This window comes from Corylus avellana, chromosome 9, assembly GCF_965113065.1.
Source record: "Corylus avellana chromosome 9, dhCorAvel1.hap1.2, whole genome shotgun sequence".
NCBI classification, from domain to species: domain Eukaryota; kingdom Viridiplantae; phylum Streptophyta; class Magnoliopsida; order Fagales; family Betulaceae; genus Corylus; species Corylus avellana.
Window position 1 is genome coordinate 19,132,484 of NC_142498.1, and position 22,241 is coordinate 19,154,724.

Consider the following 22,241-nt stretch of genomic DNA (forward strand, 5'->3'; position numbering starts at 1 on the left):
TTTTTTTTGATAAATCTATTTCATTAAAAGCATAGAGGGGTGCAATCCCAATACACATGAAGAATACAAGAAAAAGAGTTCTTACTTAAACCTCCATTCTTTTGTTGGTTGGGGGTGTCATGGTTCTCTAAACACTTGAGGAATAAAAACCTTGTCTCCAACTACAGTATATACATTCCAATTACTATTCAAACTATTGTTCCATAAGATCCAAAGACATAAAGCATCTATCATGAGCACCTTCCTAAAACCACTGCCACCACTATGGTTGAGACCTCAATGACTATGTTTTAGTGTATGCAAATCAATAGGACTAAGTTCTCTACAATTAAACTGAAAAGGCCAAAGCAGCTCAAGAAATAGATGCAACAGATCTAGTAAAGGTGCATAACCAAATTATTCAAGTAGTTTTTAAAAATATATATGTATATATACATAAGTTTACGCAATTCATTAAGAAGTGCAACCTAAGTAGACAGGAAGCATACAATAAAAACACCTAGCTAGAAGAAGAAGAAAGATCAAGAAAAACATGAAAGTTAGAAATATTTAACTAATAAACAGCTGTCCAAATAATAAAAAGTCTTGAAGAAAAAATCCTTTAATTCCATCATCGTCCATTTACGGTTTTCAAAACTCTGATAATTTCTTTCCTCCAAACACGAATGATTTAGGTAGTTACTAAATGAGTTAATGTATTTCTGTTCAAAGTTTGGATCTTTATACTTAATTCCTTATATCAATACATCAGATGAAACAAATTTTGGAGACTAAGCAAGAGTAATGATACTTGGATTCTAGAAATCAAAATTTGTACTTAATACATATCTATTCAACATAATGCTCACTTGTTACATTACGGCAGGTACTTGTACAAGAGTCAGAGAAGAAGAACCAAGAGAAAACTGATGTCTAGGTGGATGACAAGATGGTACAAGAACATAAGAAATGGCTTTCATCATCACCACCTCCGCACTAATGACGAGAGCAACTGCAACAATAAAGAAATGAATCTCTATCAGGAATCAGTATCACAGTGCATTTGAAAAGAGCAGTGCCAATTCCTAAAAAATATCTAGGTCTGGTTCAATATAAACTGTACTAACAACCTAGCATAGCAAAGATTGGAAAAAAATGACAAATGTACCTGAATATTTCTCTATCTTTCAACATATACAAGAAAGTAGGAAACGGCAGGAAAAACTTTTCATATACTTGAACTGTCTTCCAATTCCTAAGCTAATTGGGGTTGAAAGGGTTATTACCGAATAAGAACAAATTTACTCCTTCCCCATGCTGTCTCATTAACTAACAGGACTAGGAAATCAATTCGTAAGCTCAATTTCCTTCCAAGAAACCAACTTAATCTTAACAAACTTTCTAGCATACAGTGCAAAACTTAGAAGCCAAAGGTTTTCCAGCATGCCACATGTGGGCATTTTACATTCTACGAATTCCTACACAAAAAATATACAAGAAACACCACCTGAAGCAATTCTTTAGTGTCTGAAACCTGCACTGTTCACCTCAAAACGATGGTTTTCTCTCTCTTGATAACATTAATTGAAGTATTGTGCAGGAAGATATTTCATTCGTAGAGGCAAAAAGCTACCACCATAATATTACAAATTTCAATATGATACGTAGGCAGAAAGAATTCCATACCTCAAATAGTTCAAATGGGCTGCCACGCCGATATACATCACTCTTCTTGCTCTTATCATTGGGAAGAATGTTGTACAATATTGCTCTCCATCCAATAAGTAAAACAGCAGTACTTCCCATCGTTACTATTATAAATTTATATTGTGGAAAATGGCCTGACGTTACTGCCCTTATAATTATTCCTAGCTGAAATTAATGTACAACAGAAACAGTGTTTTAACAGGTATCTTGTTCGCTTAATAACATGAAGAAAGAAAGAAAAAAAAAACCCATGTACAAAGTTATAGGCGGATCATGTGCTACAAAGAACTACGACAATGCTAACAATATTTTCAAGAATATAAAAACCTCTATGTATGTGTTCAGGAAACTAAACACAAATGGTAGAAAATGTGACCTTCTAAGTAGAGTTGGGGAATATAATGATTTTCATTCAATCTTCTTAAACAGCAAAAGAGACATTTGATAACCAAAAAAAGACGAAGCCAATTTAACACAAAAATTGTTGAGTCTAGGAAGATCACATCATATAGTCAGATTCTACATAAATATGAAAATAAAACCCTAATAATCAATTATAAGCAACAGTGAAACACAACTTTTCTATAAAACAAGTTGTAACAAACTGTGTACATCGTATAGATTACCAATCAACCAATTTTAGTTGTCCATTAAGAATCTGTGTCGATATAGATCCTGTTCATGTTCGAACGAAATTGTGCAAAGGCTCTATTTTGCCTCTACCATTCCCCACGTCTGTTCTTTTTCACCCATTCCCTTTGGCAGCATCCAGTAATTTGGAATTTAAAAGCATATTTTGGCCCTGGCATTTTCAGGATGCCCTCAATAACCAATGAATTACAATTGTTTTTCCTTGCCCAGATCCTATTTCAATGGGAACTAGATGAATCGATCCGCCTAGAAGTCTTGCTTTTACTGTTATATCAGGGATTTCTGCTTATATTGCTTGATGTAAAACTAATGTAACCTATAATCAACTGTAGTTGGATTTCTACATCAGGTAGCATGAAATGCCATGGGGTAAGATGCAGATTATAAGAGCATTCGGACTACTCTTCCCTGCGTAAAATTTGTTTGTTGAACCTTTATGTTGGAGACAAAGTTCTTCCCACATCTTCCATTAACAAGTTTCTATTCTGCAAAAATTATTTTTGCACAAATTATCAAGCCAATAACTGCAGACCAGAATAGACCTTCATTTCAGGCATTCGTAAATCAAGACCTCTGTTACTGCTTTCCGTCAAATAGATAACACATTTTTTTTAATAAGTAATCCAATCTAGATAATGTTTTTAAATAAGTAATTCAATATTATAAAAAGTGCAGAGAAGAGCAACCAAGTGCATAGGAAGTGTACAAGACAAACCCCATGTTAGGGAGAAGAAGCACACAAATCCAAAATTTCTAGAAAATTAGAAGCGGAAACTATTGTGAGCAGCCATCCAAAAGTGAAGGGATTTGATCGTAATGGCTTTAACTTTGTCACCATGCTCTCACAATCTTCAAAATTTTGAGCATCACGTTCCCTCCAAGCGGAGGAAATTCTTCGGGCTTTGCTTGGTATGGATGGTGACAAAGCATCGGGCCCAAATGACTTTCTCTATTTCATTCTTTCGGTCTTGTAGGGCTATAATGAAGGATGATCTTATGCGTGTCTTCCATAATTTTCATGAGCACAAGTTGTTCAAAAAGAGCCTTAATGCTACTTTCATTAGTCCTATCCCTCAAAAGATTGAGAATTAGAAGTAAAGAACCTTAGATTTATCAGCCTTTTGGGGAGTGTTTATAAAATTTTGGCTAAAGTTTTTGTTATCAAAATGAAATAGGTGTTGGGATCGCTCATATTAAGCAGTCATAATGCCTTTATAGGAGAAAGACAAATTCTAGACTTAGTTCTTATAACTAATGAGTGATTGGACAGCAAGTAGAAATTGGGAGTCCCTAGCGCTAATTGCAAGATGGACTTGGAAAAGGCCTACAACTATGTCAACTAGGAGTTTCTCTATTATCTTTAGGGGCGTCTTGGTTTTGGTATTGAATGGAAGAAATGGGTCTATGCTTGTATCTCCATGGCCCACTTCTCTACCTTGATTAACATACGGTCTCCTTGGTAGCTCTCAAGGCCTTGACCAAGGGACTCCTTCTCGCCTCTCATTTTCGTGATTGTCATAGAGGCTTTTAGCAGGTTTCCAGATAGAAATCCAAAATTCTGCCCTTGGAAATATCTCACCTTCTTTTTGCAGATGATACACTTATTTTGTGTGATGCAAATCTTGATCAAATCCATAACCTGGGATAAAATTCTTCTTTATTTTGAGGCTATTTCGCGCTTGAAGGTCAATCTCGAGAAATCTAAATTAGTCGGAGTGGGGGAGGTATTACTTCAAGAAGAGCTAGCCGATATTCTCAGATGTATGATCTCTTTTCTACCCATGAAATATTTTGGGCTTCATTTGGGTGCAACTTTTAAGTTGAAAACTATTTGGGATAGGGTCGTTGAGAAAATGGAAAAAAGATTGGCTAGTTCAAAGAAGATTTACTTATCTCAGGGTGGTCGCCTAACTATAATCTAGAGTATGTTATCTAGTTTACCCATGTAATTTTTGTTCCTTTTTCCTTTACCAACCTATATGCCTAAGAGATTGGAACGTCTTCACCCTAGAAAAGTGTTTGGAAGGTTCTGGCTTGCCCCGCATAGCTTTCTTTAAATGGGCCATAACTTTGGGTAGAATCCTCATGGTTGATAATCTTAAAAGGTGAGGTTTTATTCTTGTCAACTTGTCTTGCCTATGTAAAAAGAATGAGACCGTGAATCATGCCCTCATCCACTATGAGTACAACAAAGATCTTTGGCACTTGGTTCTCAACTTATTTAGAATTTTGTGGACCAAGCCTAGCAACATTCTTGAGTTGCTACATTGTTGAAAGTATCAAGAGCAAGGACATTCCAAAGAAACTATTTGGAAAGTTATTATTGCATTCTTAATGTGGAGCATTGGAGGGAAATGAATTGGTGCCTCTTTGAGGACTGCAACACCACTGTGCTTTGTCTAAAATCCTCTTTTTTGAGATCTGTCTTAAATTGGGTTTTAGTGTATGTTCCTACTTTCTTCTTTTTTAATCTTTTAGATCTTGTTTCATCTCTTTGAATCTATCTGCCACACATCCAAGGGTGGCAGATAGAATGCGTGGAGCACAACTAGTAATCACGATTTTGAAGTGAAAAACTATTATAAAAAATTTACAGGTTGGAGAGCCTTGTCCTTTACCGTGAAAAAGCGTTTGGAAGGTCAAACGCTAACAAAGGTCTCCATTTATAAATGCCGGAAATTGTGACATATTTTTCCTTTGAGGGTAATACCTCTTAATGATCTGATGCAAGACCATGACAGGGAAGTCGAGTAGCTGCACCGATAAAGAGTGCATATAAAAAGTGGAATTCAAACTCACAAAATGCATCACGGTAATCTTAGAATAACTCCCAATGCAATTCTAATACTACTATTCTTGAGATCATCACCAACAGTTGTTACTTAATAGGAAGTTCTTCCAAAAAAAAAACATTCAGTTCCTATAAAGATGAGACAAGCAATTTCAGTGAACACTTTCACAGACTTGATGAAAAAACTTTAGAAAGTCAAGGAAAAAACAAAACAACATTATGAACTTACTGGAATTCCCAGAGCCCACGACTTAGCAGTAGCAACGACAGCCTTCGAAAGGCCATTCATTCCACGGCCATCCTCCGCATAACCTCCGAGGAAGTAACCACCCAAAAACCACCCTGATGATAACCCGCATTCGTTTTATTTTCTAAAACATCCCAATAATAAAGGTAATCTGATTTTGTCGAAATCAAGCCAAACCAACAAGAACAAAACGCACCGGCAATAAAAGGGTCGGCTGTGCGCAGGGTCTCAGTGTCAAAAACTGAGAAGCCATGACTGAACCTCCCAATTGCAGCGAACACAAGCAAGGCCAGAACATCCCCACCAGCGAGTAAAGCCACCCAACTGAGATACATAGCCAGCCCAAAACCATTAAATTTACCAACCAAGACCAAAAAAGTGAAAAATCAGAGATTTTGAGATTACACCTACCCCCATTTGTTCAAACGAGAAGAAGAAGCGGGTTTGTCGAATTGGATAACGCCCTCCAAAGGAACATTTTCCTGACCCACGAAAACAGTTTCTTCGTCATTTTGAAGAGGGGGAGGGCCGGGGGAGGAGGAGCTAGAGATATCCTGTTTGGTTGCGAGAGTGAGATTCAAGAGGGGTCTGGGACTGAATCTGGGTTTGCGGTTGGAGAAGAGAAGAGGATTTGGCTTACTGAATTTGGGAATGGGAGGGGACGAGAGGGAACATCTCTTGGCTGATAGAGCTCCGCTTGGAGCTCCGCTTAGCACAAGCATTTCTTCCTCTTTTTGCGTTTTGATTTTTGGGTTTACGTTGATACGCTTGCAAGACGGAATACGGAGAGTCGAAGATATTTTTTTCTTCTTTTGTTTTAATTTTTGGGGGCCAGAATTATCGACTTTAATTTATTTTCCGGATTAAAAATGGATTTTTTATTTTATTTTATTTTATTTTTTTTGTGGGTTGTAAATTTTTGTGAACATTTAATAATGAGAGAAATGAATTTGTGGGATTAGGATCTACGGACCTTCTTTTTATCCTCTTTTTATTTTTTAAAGTCGGCGTAATTTTTAAAATTATTGTTAAATTTTAGATGAATCATACTTGAATTTTAATCTAATGGTGATTTTAAAAGCCACATCAACTTTAAGAGAATAAAAATATGATTCATAGCATTACTCTTCGGCTGTGTTTGGCAAAGGGCCGGGCCGAACCCAAAAATCAAAAAAATTATTCTTAAAATCAACTTCAACATTCTTACTTTTTACATCACATTAATCACTTTTTATTACTATTCAAATAAAAAAATCACTACAAAACAAACTTTTTCACTTTTTTATATAAAACATTCTTACTTTTTTTTTTCATATCAATTAAATCTATTACACTACCGTTCTACTCTCTTCTTCCATTCCATTGCAAAACACAGCCTTTCCTATTACCCTCTGTCCAAAGAAGAGAGGGCAGAATAGATATAATTAAGAAAACTCTAAGCTAAATTTAGTTGGCTGCTTGTGCATTGATTAAGTTGAATGCTGAGCTAAAAACTTTATCTCCAAGTATTTCCACGTGTATTACAAAATATGAATAATTAAAGAAAGTACCACCAGGCTAATGTAATTTGGGAATAGTTAAAAATAATAGTTAACCCTTTCAAGCGTCTTTGCTTAGAGAATCTGATTATCAATTAATTTTATACTGCTTCTTGGTGTTTTAAGGCATAATTACCCCTGGGCCAATTTTTAACCTGATCAATTTGCAGTTTTATTCAACTCTCAAAAAACAAGTTAAAACATGTCTATGCTCCACTGTACAAACACCCTGCAATATATCTTTCCCTTGCTCTGATGACATTAGTTCTATGCAAAAACAAATGCTTCGAGAATTTTTGTAATACATATATAAACAAACTGGATTATAAACAAATTAGAAGCAGAATCAGAACAAGCCAACTAGCCAAGGATTGCTTCAAAGATGTACAAGAACCGGCTATCAAAAACCAATTTATGATGCTTTTGCTACTACCAAATATGAGATAATAGGATGTGTTAACATGCCAACCAAAACAGGGAAAGACAAGCCCACAAAAACAAAAATAGAAAGAAGGAAAACACAAGCAGGGAAAGACAAACACCCAAGATTGATTAAACCTATGACTTTACCCTTCACCATCATTTATCGACAGAGGAAATGCCATTTGATCCAAAGACCATTTGCATTCAAAAGAAAAGAAAAAAATTCTTCTCTCATTTATTTGAATTTGATACCATAACCTAACAGGAATGGTTTAATCAATTGGTGCAAGATAAAGCTATAATGATAGCAGACAATGTGCGGATAAAGAATGCAAGCAAATATGGTGACTGCAAAAATCATAAACAGAGTACCACATATTTGTATCAAATACCAATACTTCATTTATGGTTCATTTGAATAGAAGCATTTCAAGAGAATGATTTGGATTTCAATTTTTTTTTATTCAAATGGCTTGAATGAAGTTTGTAAAGGACAAATTTGAAATAACCAGGTGTAAGATGTTATTTCAAACTCATAACATAAACGATTTGTGGAAACAAAACTCACTTTTTTCTCCAACTCAGAACAATCATGTACTGTCAAAATTCTTATCAAACAGTTTATACTAAAATTTGGTACTCAAACCCCTTGATTTTAAATCCTCACATCCAAATGCAACCTTAAATTAAGACACTAGATACTTGTAAAAATCTATGGGGTTTTTGGTAGTTTCCTAAAGCTGCCACCCTCCCAAATCCCTTCCTAGCTTCGACACTGATCAATAGAGAGGAAATCCTATGGAAAAAGTCCCCTTCTAATTTTAACAACGCCTTGCAAATGCATACAGCATGCAGTTTTTCATACACAATCTTTATAATGTACTTGAAACACATTCAAACTTGATAATACTCAAGCACAAGAAGAGAGGATGCATTTTGAAAAGCTAATCAATGCTCTCTACCATATTCCTTTTTTTCCCTTTTCTTTTATAAGGGACTCAATGCACAACACGACACAACAACAACAAATAAAAATGATTTTAATGAGCATGCAAGTGCTTTACATTCAACCTTAGTTCACAATCACTTCACTATTCTAGCATGTAGTTAGAGAAGAAAAACACAAAGGAGTTGGATTTTGAATGCGATTATATTACAGAAGACACAATCCTGTACCAATGAATCATTAAAGCAGGAGATGACACACAGCAAGCAGCATGTCCAATAAGGACATCTGAACAATGATGGTTTAATCTACGTACCATAAGAAACAATGACAAATAATCACCCAGCCCCATCAGTAAACATATTTACTAACCTCTCAATACCCACCAAATAGGTGCAGAGAGTTCGACTAGAATTACCTACAGGGTTAGGCTCAAATCATCCATCTAGATTCTTTAGGCTTTCTTGCTAAAAGTAGCACCATTGCTTCCCTTCAAACCTTAAGATTCAGCAGCTGACATTAACCCTTAAACACGAGGTGGTGTTGCATCACCTGGCACGTGTAACGTGTTCATTGCCACCAAGAACCAGATTCGCTTTCCAATTCACTATGCCCAACGATCCCATTATATGCACCCGCAGCCATACCTATACCTCCAACCCCCCCAGTAAAGTACGCAGGATAAATGGAAGCACTGCCATGAGGCAACGGGAAAGCCCCAGCACCAATCACCCTGGGGCCATACCATGGATTTCTAGGGGCAAGTGGAGCAACCACAGAACCAACACCACCAGATCCGCCTGTAGGATACCAACCACTATACATACTTGCTCCATAAAGGGAGCCCCCACCACCACTAAACCCAGGAAAGGGCGCATATCCGGGAAGAATCCAATATCTGAGACTATAAGGAGAGTAACTGCCAGGAGACCCTCTTCCACCCTCAATTCTCGTGTTAAAACCACTGTCACTACCGTTATTTGCCTCTTTTGGCACAGCCCTCTTGACCTCCACAAGCCGACCATTCAGCTCATGAAAGCTATTCTGCATAACATTCTCCACGGATTCCTCCGAATCAAAGGTGATAAAGCCAAAGCCCCTAGGCCGATGAGTTGTGCTGTCATGCATGACCACTACATCTGTTACCCTACCAAACCTCTTAAAGTAATTCTTAAACTCCTCCTCAGTTAGACTAGCTGACAAACCCCCTACAAAAATCTTTTTAGTCCTAAACTGATTATCGCCATTGTCAGTACTACTACTCTTACTCAATCCCCTATTCTGTGGTTGGTTTTGGTGTTGTTGTTGTTGTTCACTTCTGGGTATTGCTTTTTTCACTTCTACCTATAAAATCAAGGAAATAACAGTAAATTACATAACCCAAAAAATATATACATATATTAAAGCTCTGTTAAAAAATAAAATAAAATAAATTCTAATTTTGTTGAGGAATCATGAAAGAAAAAGAAAAAGGGTGTTCCACTCCTTAGCACGCAACTGACCTCAGCTATCCCAACTAATTGGAGTCGGAGGCGAGTGTTTATTTCTCACCAAAAAAAAAAAAATCAGCGACAATAATTTTTTTTTTTTTTTTAAAGGTACATTTTTTGCAACAATTTACGCAAGATAGCGAGAACAATTTCTAGCTCAAAGAGCAAACCCTTGAAACAGTGTACACAAAAGACGCTCACGCAGTTATCCGAATCCCTTCCAAAGTCGTCCTATTTTCTCAGCAACCAAAAAGAGTGTGGACACTAACTGCTCCACCTCCAAATTTAAGAGAGAGAGAGTGAAAAAAAAAGGCACTTGAACTGACCGTTTTTCCCTGTATAACATGCGAGTCTTGAAGGGCTTGACCAGCTGCAGCGGGGTCAGAAAACCAAACGAATCCAAACCCTCTAGAATTCTTGGTGACCCGGTCCTTCGCAATTGACGAGCCCAATACGGTGCCGTACTTTTCGAAATGTCTCTTCAGAGTGTCGTCACTTGTCACCCGAGAGATTCCCCCGACGAAGAGCTTGGCTTCATCAGAGTCCATTGATCCGCCCCCAAGGCCAAAACCCTAAAACCCTAGAGAACTTGTCTAGCAAGAGAGCTACTTTTATCAGAAAGGACTCGCACGCAGCACACAGTCAACAGTCAACGCCAAGGTTAATTACGGAATCCTGAGGTCCAGTGATTCGGATCCAATAGCTATCCAATACCACATTCATGGGATGGGCTGGGCTCGCAGTGCTGCAGAAGTTCTTTCATTGCGTATTTGTATATGGGCCCCAGCCCATTCTACTCTATTGGACCTGCTCTTGAAACTTGGCACCAACAATGTTTTGAAAATTTGTATAGAAGTTGTGATAATGTGGCTCAGATATATTGTATATGGGCCACTTTTTTATGTCATAATTATTTTAAAAATTTTATTTTACAATATTGATAAGGCAATCCTAATTAATTATAAATTTAATTTAAAAACAACTTATCTAAAGATTAATTGGAACTACTATGTCAATATCGTAGGATAAAAATATAATTTTTACCATTACAATATTGCGATTGAGATTGTGTTTAGAATTACGACTTTGCAAGAATAATCTGAGTTTTTAAAAGATATTGCAAAACGTAAGGCATTTGGCATTGTGATTTAAAAAGCACTTAATCTAAAATAGAAAAAAAAAATCTGTGATTTCTATAAGCAGGTTAGGGGGTGCTTATTTAAAAAAAATGCGAATTTAAACCAAAATCACAATTTTGCATAACAAATATTTGATAAAAAAATATTTTTAAAATATTTTACCAAACGACTTTGCGATTTTAAAGAGTGGCGATTTTAAAAACGCAATTCTTAAAATCGTACTTATTCACAATCCCAAACGGACTCTTAGTGTGTGTTTAGCATTACGATTTTATAGACAAAAAATTCAATTTTAAATCAAATCCCAAAAATATAAATTGTTTAGGATTGCATTTTTAAAAATTGCGATTTAAAAATGAAAAGCATGTAAGGACTTGTTTTTTAAAAAATGCACAATTTTAAAAGTTAAACTAAAATTTTAAAGTTCAAACCACGATTTCGCCACGTTTTCAAATCGCACATTTTAAAATCCTTATTTTTAAACCGCAAATCCAAACAGATCCTTGGTTTATAACAACTTTCTAATCGGCCAAGTTATTTTGGTACTATTTACGTACAAGTGGACAAAATTTTTCTCTAAACCAACATTCTTCTAAAATGCATGTGAAAATCAAATATATTTTGAACAAACATCAATTTAATATACCGAATTAAAAATAAATAAATAAATCCTCCCTGCAAAAAAAACTGTCCTTCACAAGTTATGGGAAATATTCACCGGAGCAAACAGTGAGTACAGGCACATCACATTAATTTCAATTACAAATTACATTTTTTCCATTATTAACACATTGTTAATTTCATGTTTCATGAACATTTATAAGGTAGAATATATATATATATATATATATATATATATATATATATATATGGCATGTCGGCATTGGAAGTTTGGAACTCTGTAAATTAATAAACTATATATATATACATCATGTTTTCTTACTACTACTTTTAATTTATTTGTTAAACAATTCACCTAATACCTTAATAAAACATATAAATAAATAATAATAAAAACAAGGACGGAAAAAACCTGTCGAAAAACTTGTGCAGAGGGATTCAATCCCAAGATCTGCTCACATGCTGGTTTGCAGCGCAATGGTGAAAAAAAAGAAAAGGAGTCATTAGTATAATCATAAGACCGGTCTTATGCGTGCGAATATTCGATAATCGCGCACAAATTATTATTTCAAGGATATGTGGACACAAGAATCCCCTTAATCATTTAACTAATCAATTTTTTCCCTTTTTTAATCCTTGCATGTGACATGCGTTTTGAATAACCCATCTTGTTCCTTCGATGAGATCACAACAACTACTCCTCAAAACAAATGCGTTGATTACTCTACAATAATTCACTTACAATCACGTGCTACTACCCTAACTATTAGGAATCATATAATCCCACCCTTCATTTTTTTTTTTTGGTAACGAATGATAAATGTCAAGTAGACTGTCATTTGTTATGGTGTGGATTTGAATCACCATATATATTTAATTAGTATTAGTCGTTTTGAATTTTCATTAATGTTTTGATAGAATTAGATCAAACTATAGCCCAGTCGAACTTGAGGGAGCGACGAAGCGTATGCGATTTTTACCATTTAGGCCCTTCTTATGTGGTTCTAATAAGTAAGTAGATACTATTATAATCACGCTCAAATAAAATAGTTCCAATTAATTTTTTTGGCCAAACCTTTTACGTTAAAAAAATAAAAAATAAATTACCGCGTCACTATTATAAGAAAATGATGAAAGAAGGGCATATTTAGTAGTGTAAAGATGCGAGAAGCATCTTGAAGGTTATTTAGTGAGTAATAAATCTGATATGCATTTGTTATGTTTGTCATCTTCTCGTTGCCAAAACATTGGCATATAATACTCAAAGGTCTTCCGTCACAAAAGCATATCTTTTTGTGGGGTTCCGGGCCGTCATTAGGGCAAAGGCAAGGCAAATGGATGCCATGAGTGGAGCCCAAACTCCAACTAATTAATAAATTTAAAACCTCCTTTAATAAAGATAGGCTATATTAATTAACTGTGCAATTAGTTTGTTGGGGTTTGATCCGAGAGTTACCTGCATCCTCTGACCTAGCTAGCAGCTAGCCGAAGTTCTGGTCTTGGAAAAAGTTCTTGCATTGGTGGGTTTTTCTCTTCCATCACCCTCCATGTGAAACTTTTATAGCCCAGTTTTGTTGTAATTTCTCACAGTTTCTTTCTAAACCATTAACCAAGAAGGAATGAGGTTTGAAATATGTGTCCAAGTGCACTTTCACCTCAGGACTCAAGAGCCACTTTGAACAAAATTAGAAAAAGCCTTCTTAATTTTTCTTAGCTCGGTTCTTGGGGTTGATGATTCGTGTTCACAAATTGAAATAAATTAAATTATGTAAATAAACTTTCACTGAACCTATTTAATTAAAATAAGTCAAAATTCTTAACCCTAATTCGTTATTTTATATTTGGTTCGTGTCAAATTTGCAGCTTATATAAAAAATTGTTAGTTTTTATGTCGTTTGTTGATTAAGGTCAAATTGTTTCAATGCAAGGGTATATATTGATCAATTATAACTTATTAATTTATTGGAAAGTCCATGCTTTATACGTAAAAGGAAAAGAAACGTATAAAGTTCGTGTTGAATTAGTAAATCGTGTTTAAAATTAACGGTCTTAGTCCTTGATACATTTATTGTTGAAAGAGAAAGAGGGAAATGGCAGCAAGTACTTTGGCACATGCATGCTTCCTATTACATAACACTGCAAATGGTAAGCAACAGGAAAAGCACCTTTTATGGCTAATGAAACAAGTTACCTTTATTTGTTGCTTACCCTCAAAAATCTGGATTTGTTGGTAAAGATCTTAAGAGGGCCCATTTTGGACTATTTCTGAGCCATTTCTTGTTTGCAATTGCAACCATCCAATAATTATGGACCATAACTTTTAAATATATTAGCCTCGAAGAAAACGGATTAATGGTGGTGACAATTTCCAATTTCCAACCATTATTTTCCTAAAAAACAAGCCCATGCACAGTGAGAGAGAGAGAGAAGAAATGTCAAATGAGAGATCGCCATGAACTTTTATAATGAAGATCTAGAGAGACAGCCCTTGCTAGGGAACCCAGCTTAGGTTTCTCGAGGAGACATAAAAAAATAATGCAGCTAAAGACTAGGACATGGAAAGGACAGGCATGGTGGAACCTCGAAGATTTTTTAAATACCCTTTTTCTTTATCTTCACCGAGAACAAAAGGTCATACGACATGCCTTTGGGATTACACATTCTTCGGACTTGCAAACCGTATAAAAAAAAACAATTGAGGGTGTTTTTCTTTTTTTTTATGTTCTTTCATCGATACCCGTAGGTTATTATTGTTCCTTTTACGATGTTTTTAAATGATGACTTGCGGTTGCAGCCAATAAATTAACCTGGACAATCCATTTGTGACCCACTAGCCTGAGAGCAAAACCATAACAATCCAACAAACATATTTAAGGAGAACCGAAAGAAGACAATACATATATTTTATATTGGTCTCCTTGACGTACTTCCCAATGCACATGCATTCCATTTCTTCGATCTTCTTAAAACTGTGGGGATGAGATGTAAATGATGCTTCATCCTAAACCATGATCGAGTTAGAATTTGTTTGACCAAAGTGGTCTTATCACTCTAGGCTACAATTAAAAGCATCTGCTGGCTGGACCTAGCTACCCAGCCAGCCTCCTAGTGAGATATTAGATTAAAGAAAACTACATGACTACGTAAGGATAAGATATTCAGAAATATGTCAAGTTGGTCATGTGGGCATCATGATCTCAACTTGGGAAACCTATGACTTGTTCGCCACCCCTCTAGCTAATTATGATGTTCTGTTAGGCTTTCTAGAATTGACTGATTTCTTGTCATTCTTTTTCTTTTTATTTTTATTTTTGTTAATGGAAGTAAGTTACTTGATGTATCCACACGAATCCAATCGAGTGAAACTTTGATTTCGTTGGTAGGTATGATCCTGCGAAGTTGTTTGCACTCTAAGGGTATTTGATTTAAACTGGATAAGGACACCACCAAGACAAAATCCAATCCCTTGGGTTAAGCCATCCTCGTTATGTTAAGCCATCCCTGCTTCAAAGACGCCAATATTGTTTGTTGTGTCTTTTGTTGTTATTATGGTTTTTTCCTTTGTATATGTGTTGTTGTTTTGTTGCCTTTGTTCTACCGCTTGTTATGTTTAGTGGGTTGCTTGTTTGCATTATTTTTTACTATTTGATTGTACTTCTTTGCATCCTTTTCCCGGCCAATTTGATTAGAAAAAAAAAAAAAAAAAAGTTTTTATACTCTTTAGACTAAAATAAGAAGTCATTTATCAATCAATGTAAAACTGATGTGACATGTTTAAAGAGCAACATTTTATTTTTCCTCTATCGTTTCCTACCAAATTATTATAAATGTGAAAATTAATTAAGCAGTCAAATATAGGGTATTGGTCATCCTTGTAGTGCACTGTGCACCCATGTGTGTGGATAAAACTGTTGGTGAAGCAAGGCTGAAGTTACACGCCTCTGCGTGTGTCTTGGTCCCAAAACGTAGGGTAAAATATTGGTTTAATGTGGCTCTAGCTGCCTACTGCTAGGAGGTCGTGCAGCCGTGAGCAGGCACTAGGTTGGCGCTACGCTGTGCAATCACTTTATTTTAACTCGTTATTGTCGTACTTTGAAAGAATGAGAAGCACAGGGAATTTCAACCCCGATTTATGCTACTCATTAATATTTTTTCTTTTTCTTTTTTGCTTTTTTATTTCAAAGATAATCCAATCACAAAACAATTAAAAATTATTTTACATTTATTCAAATAAACGAAGCCATATTATATTCATATTCATATAGGACCGGCCCGACAGCTAAAGTGACCCAACGTTATTCATGGTTCACTTCGAGCTAGATGATCATCATGAGATTATAAAGGATTTTTGGCTTGGAACAAAGTTGCAATGTAACACTAACATATGTCCTAATGTCCTGTTGAAACCCATTTATATGCTTCCCGTGAAGGCTTTTTTACTTGATGAAAAAATTTCTGTTAAATTCTGACCTCTAAACCTTTTGAAACCGGAAACCCATGAGAAATCCTTTTTTTTTTTTTTTTTATTTATTTAACAAATTTAAAAAAGTAAAAAACCCGTTTTAACAATTTCTGTTTTTGAGAAAGGTTCCTACCAATCTCTCCTTAGTTCCGTCTTTATCTCCACCTGCCCCCCACCCCGCAGGGTTGAAGATGTACCTTGCAAAAGTGGGGTAGACATCCAACCCTAGAGCGGCAAGAAGTGCTTGAGAATTTATCTCCACCTCCTCATTTGTATAGCCATTATCTAATTTTTTATTTTTTTTTAATGTTTAAATAAAAAAGAGTTGTGCAACATTCTATCAAACATGGTCCTCATTGAAGGTAAAAACTATTGCCTGGCTTAACATCTATCAACTTAAGAACACGTTGATCAGAGTCTTCAGACAGCGTAAATGTTGTAGCTGAAACTCTAGCTTGCAGGCTTTTGCACGGATCAAATATGATTAATTGTTTTGGTGTATGCATATGCATGGTGAGATTATTTACGGTAGCAAGAGGTATAAATATAACATTTATGAATAAAACACGTAAACAGGGATGAAGTATTAATCGAACTGAATATTTTGCAGGCTATTGTACTCAAACTTTGACGATTAATGCATGGCTCTATGTATATACTTCTATGCAAAATGGGATCATTTATGATGGTGAAAAAAATTGTTGCGCAATTTACCAACTTCTGAGTTTAATTAAATACGTGCAGAGAGATGAATGCGTAAGTACTCGAATTTTGATGACTAATTGCTTTAATTAATTTGATGCCTCAGAAGATGTGTCAGGATGAACAGAGATATGCATCAAATCTTAGAACAAACTTTCAGCCAATAATAGTTTTCTCTACTGTCGATCTAAATGTTACTCCCTCATGAATATACATGCATGGCCCTCACAAATGCTTTAAATGACTCTTCCTCTCTCTCTTTCCCGTCGGTAGGAAAGTCTGGAAAGAGATTAAAAAATAATATTAAAATAAAATAGAAAGTATAATAAAAAATTTGTTAAAATTTATATAAAAAGTAATAATAGTTAAATTAATTTGTACTTCTTCGATTTTTTTTTTCTTGGTAATTACTATATATTGAAGATGCTTTTAGGATGACTTTGACCAACGGTTGCTCATTTTATATATATATATATAAAGAGAGAGAGAGAGATGGAGGAACTACTAAATGTTTTCAAGTTTTAAAAATATTCCTATAACTTTTTTTATAAAATTTTTTTAAAAAAAATTTAAATTTTTTATCTATACATTTTTTCAAAAAGTTTTCCCCACCATGAAATCCTAATTGCGCCTAAATAATATATGTGCGTGTGTCAAATCATGTGTCCTTGTGGAGGAAGTTTAGGGATATCTAATAAGAATAATGTTAAATACTGTATTTTTATCTTATAAGTTTATAACTGTCTAATAACATTGACGTGGCACTCTTTAAATTTTTTATTTATTTAAAAAAGATTATTCCAAGATTTTAGTTTGGAGTAACTTGCATTTCTCACAACCTACATGAACTTGACCTGTGCGCACAGTAAGATCTAGAAGCTGTTATTTCTAGATCAGGATTCATAGCAATAACTGAAAAATTGCCCACCAAAAATTTTATAAATACTGACCATGCAATGTCATCCAAGAGTCACCAACATGTTACGTGTCCCACTAATAATAAAATAATAAAATATTATTTATATTTAAAAAAATGTAAAATAAAGTAATATAAAAATAAAATAAAGTAATTAAAAGATTCCAACCACCCCATTTTTGTCATAGGGGGTGGCCGGCCACCCTAGCTCAGCCATGGGGGTGGCATCGGCCACTCCCATGGCCCCATGGCCTTAGGGGGTGGTTCGGCCATCCCCTAGGGCCAAACCCCCAGAAGCTACTCCATGGCCCTAAGGGGTAGTTTGGCCTCCCCCTAAGGCCAAACCCAAAAATTTTAATTTATGGGTTTGGTCATGGGGTGGCTTTGGCCTCCCCTAACTAGCCCTTGGCCAGGGATGGCCAAAGCCACTCCCATGGCTGAGTTGGGGTGGCCAATCACCCTATATTTTTTAATCATTTTATTTTATATTTTTTTTTTAAATGTAAATAATATTTTATTATTTTATTATTAGTGGGATACGCCATGTTGATGGCTATTGATGACATTGGATGGTCAAAATTTATAAAATTTTTGGTGGGCAGTTTACCGCTGGGATCCAAAAACGCTATTTCTTTGTTTTTATTTTTGTTTTTGTTTTGTTTTGTTTTGTTTTTTTTTTTTTTTTTTTTTTTTTTTGTCTCTTGTTTGATTCCTTTGTCGGTCAAACAAAGTCCCACATTTATCAAATAAATTTATTTATATTTTTATAAATCTGGACGTGGGATGGGACAGAGTAGTAATGGACCTAATGGTAGTGTCCTGTTCACCTTCACCGTAGAGGTGAAGGTACCAACAATTTTTTTTTTAAAAAAAATAGTAGTAGTAATGGGAAAAATAAGTGTTGAGGACAGAAATTTTTCAATATAAGAGGTGGGGGAAAGTCAAAATCCAAAACATGTGAAATTGTAGGTTAATTAGTCTTAGGATTGCCTACATTGAATATGAATAAATTATAAACATGCATGTTCATGAGTATTAAGTTTACATTAGTTTTTTATTTAGTAAGATTAAGTTTTATAAGTAATTTTAAAGAACTTTGATTGTACCTTAACTAGTACTTTAAAGAGGATTTGGCTTATGTGTTGTAAAATTTAAAAAAAAAAAACAAAAAACAAAATGGTTGTCAAAGAGATTATAGTGGAGTACTCCAAGGACAACCTTAAGGACTCCACCAATTAAAAACCCTGAAATCTTGCGACAAAATTAATTACCTTTTCGGTAAACACCTATAAAATTAAGTATTTTTTTTAAAATATTTTATATATTATGTGTCTGTTATGAATGCTCTAACATATCAATATTAAAAAAATAATAAAAAAACACAGTCATATTTCAATACATGTTTATTTGTTTTTACACGCCATTCTCTCTCACGTGTTAAATCTACCGGAAATCATTTACCACTCCTGCGAATAAAGAGCGACTCCCATGAAACAAAAGGTAAAAACAACAGCAAAAGGGGGAAAACCGAAAGGAAAGGGGGGGCTGTATCAAGAGTTGTTCGAAATAGTCAATGCAATAAATACCTCAAGCTTTGCCGTGTGATGGATGATGTCGTATAGGCACATCACAGTGTATTTTACATTGTCGTGAGCCTCCAAAGTCAAATACAAGGCGGAGAATCTCCATATATAATGTTTTTTTCTTGTACTGTTAAGCATCCAGTTGTGATTTAGGAGTATCTCTAAACTCACAAAGAAAAGACGTGTGCATGCAGGTACACATTTTATTCTTTCTTTCCAGCCTATTTTCACTTTTTTACCACTCTCTTCTTCCACCGTTTTACTATACAAGTACAAGTGCTGGAAATTTCGGGGATATATGCTTCTGAAAACAGCAGCTTCTTAAAATAAAATTAAATATCTTAAAACTAAATTGAATAACCTGAAAAGTTGAATTTTTTTTTTTTTTTAAATAAAAACCGGAAAATTGTAATTGAAAAAATGGGTAATTACGGCATTTTTTTCAATGATCTATCAACTATGACACTTGATCTCATCAGACTATCATTTTATGAAGAAAAAAAAAATAATTTTGTCAATTAAAGAGGTTAAAATTGATGATCAACGGTCATATACAAGTCATGTGCCATTTTAAATTTTTTTCTTTCACTTTTGCCCGCACTTTATACCGAAAAAATGACGCCTATACTCTCCTAAACCCTAATCCAACACATGAAAATAATTTAAAATGAGGGTAAAAATGAAAGAAAAAAAATTTAAAATGGCACATGATTTGTTTATGATCGTTGACCGTCAATTTTAACACTTTTGACTGACAAAAATAAATTTTTATCATAAAATAATAGTTTGATAAAATTAAGTAGCAGTTGGTAGTTTATGGAAAAAAAAATAAAACGTCAAGGCGGTAGTTCTAATAGCAAAAGATAATTACTTCTTAAAAAAAAAAAAAAAATGATTGATACTTGATAGGTAGGAAAGAGGCGAAAATATCAGTGGAAAGGAGAAGGGGGTGGGCCCGCCAGTTGGGGATGATTGCCGCTGGAGATGACACCTGACGAGGGGATGGAGACAACCACGAGACGCGGGGCCCATGGGAAGGCTGTCGGTAAAGAGGAAACGAACGTCTTCCATCTGCGTCTCGCTCTCTCTAAGCCCAACACCCAACAGCCAATCGTGGTGGTGACTGGTGAGGAACCCACAACCCAGTTGTACTTTGTATAATTTTTCAACAAAGTCCTGCTCTGACTAGGATGGGGGGAAGGAAATCGACTATAAGAGATGAATAATACAACCGGGTGGGGGGCCCACGTGGCACCATCCCCACCACGACACCCGCTTTCGACACGTCTACGTCACGCTACACCCCCAATGTCTATCTAAGCCTCTCCTGTCTACAAAAAAGAAATTTTGTGTGCGCGCGTGTTTTTTTTTTTTTTTCGTGCGCGCGCGGGGAGCGAGGAATCCGAGATGAGATATTTCCTTCCTTGTTTCGCTTTATTCAAGCCTAAATACGGTACCGTATTAACGGAAAAATCCGAGATGCAACCTTTGCTTGAATTGTCTTGTCCCCAGCTTAGAGCATTTTCAGCAGGAAGGTTAAACTAATTTTTTAGTTAAATTTAGATATTTTCACTTTTTACCGTACCCTTTAAGGCTGGCGATAACCAATCGTCTTTATTATTGATTAGCGGTTATTTATGTCCAATTCCTATTACCATAACAACCTATTAATTATGAGAATTTTGTACTTATTTTAATTTTTTTAGCATTTTTTAAATAATGTTTCAAAAAAAGTTCACGAATTGCTTTCAAATTACAACTTAATTAATAATATCTTCTTCAAACTTTTAATTATAACAATATCCTCCCCTAATTACTAAAAATTGTCAATGTTTCTCCCAATGACGTAACTATCATTAATAAAATATTAAAAAAAAAAACTTAAAACTAAATTAAAAAAATAATAATAATTTTTTGTTTTAAAAAAAATCCTTTTTATTAGCAAAAAAATTAAAAAAATTCGATTTTTTTTTTAATTTATAAAAATTGAAAATTTTAGTTTTTTTATAAAATTTTCAATAAAAATTTTTGTTTTCAAAAAATTAAAAAATTCGTTTAAACAAATAAAATTTTTTCGCTTTTTATTTTTTTTATTGAAGTATCCACTCCTTGCTCTAGCGTCTATTTAGTTGAGAAGTAATACACATTTTACAGGATTTAGAGCATAAGCTATATGGGTTTATTTACAGGATTTAGATTAATTTCACTCACTTTCTATTTCTCGCATAAAACTTCAAATTAAATTTTTGAACCCTTAAAAAATTTACAAAAAAATCTCATATAATTTGTTACGACAATGAGCCAAATCGAGTTATGACACTCCTATCAAGTTATGGCACAATTAAACTTGAAAGAATGCTTGCAATTTTTTACTTTTTAAGTCTTTTTAGCGGCTTCCGGCTACAATTAGTTTCTTTTTCCAGCATTTTTATTTTTTATTTAAAAAATAAATAAATAAAGCCATGGCCTAACATTTTTGGATCTTATGCGAACAAATGCATTTTTAGACTAACAATTTATTTATTTTTGTATTAAACCTGACAGTGAAATGATCCGACACGCCAAAATCTCAGCTGGTTCCATCACAATCGAGAGACGTTACGGCACCACAATACTTGGTTTTTAACCACAGAAACTCTAAATAAAAATCTACAACTAAGATAATTAGTATATGTCACAAAAACATATACACAAGCAGACAATGTTTATTTAATGTGGTTTGGTCAATTCCACATTTTATATCCACGGCCAATAACGAGCCAACTTCCTTTTTTTTTTTTTTTTTTTTTCAAGTAATTTCAACAAAAGGTCAGATCTTAGAGCATTTTGATATGGCTAATATTATTTTAGCCAGTCAAAATATTAACTTCTTTATTTTTTAACTCATAAGATTTATTTTTTATTATAGGAAGTCCTATTGTTCAGCAAATACATTATTTTGACTAAAAACAAGGCTATTTTCATCTATACTTTGTTTAAAGATTGATGAAGATATGTTTTTGTTAAACAGTGTGCTGCATCATTAGCTTCCTTTTTAGTATGCCTG

At 34.6% G+C, this 22,241-nt stretch overlaps 2 protein-coding genes across 2 annotated transcripts; both read right to left on the reverse strand.

Annotated features, from left to right (window-relative positions):
• Positions 1-776: 776 nt before the first annotated feature.
• LOC132190590 (uncharacterized) lies at positions 777-6,190 on the reverse strand. The gene is made up of 5 exons (XM_059605625.2): positions 5,787-6,190; positions 5,572-5,699; positions 5,358-5,470; positions 1,666-1,851; positions 777-991 (listed from the first exon to the last, which is right to left on the reverse strand). The coding sequence occupies exons 1-5, from the start codon at positions 6,095-6,097 to the stop codon at positions 962-964; spliced, it is 768 nt and encodes a 255-aa protein (XP_059461608.2). The 5' UTR covers positions 6,098-6,190; the 3' UTR covers positions 777-961.
• A 2,170-nt stretch (positions 6,191-8,360) lies between these two features.
• LOC132189712 (RNA-binding protein 1) lies at positions 8,361-10,395 on the reverse strand. The gene is made up of 2 exons (XM_059604488.2): positions 10,099-10,395; positions 8,361-9,626 (listed from the first exon to the last, which is right to left on the reverse strand). Exons 1-2 carry the CDS (start codon positions 10,318-10,320, stop codon positions 8,853-8,855), a joined length of 996 nt encoding a protein of 331 aa, XP_059460471.2. The 5' UTR covers positions 10,321-10,395; the 3' UTR covers positions 8,361-8,852.
• Positions 10,396-22,241: the final 11,846 nt, after the last annotated feature.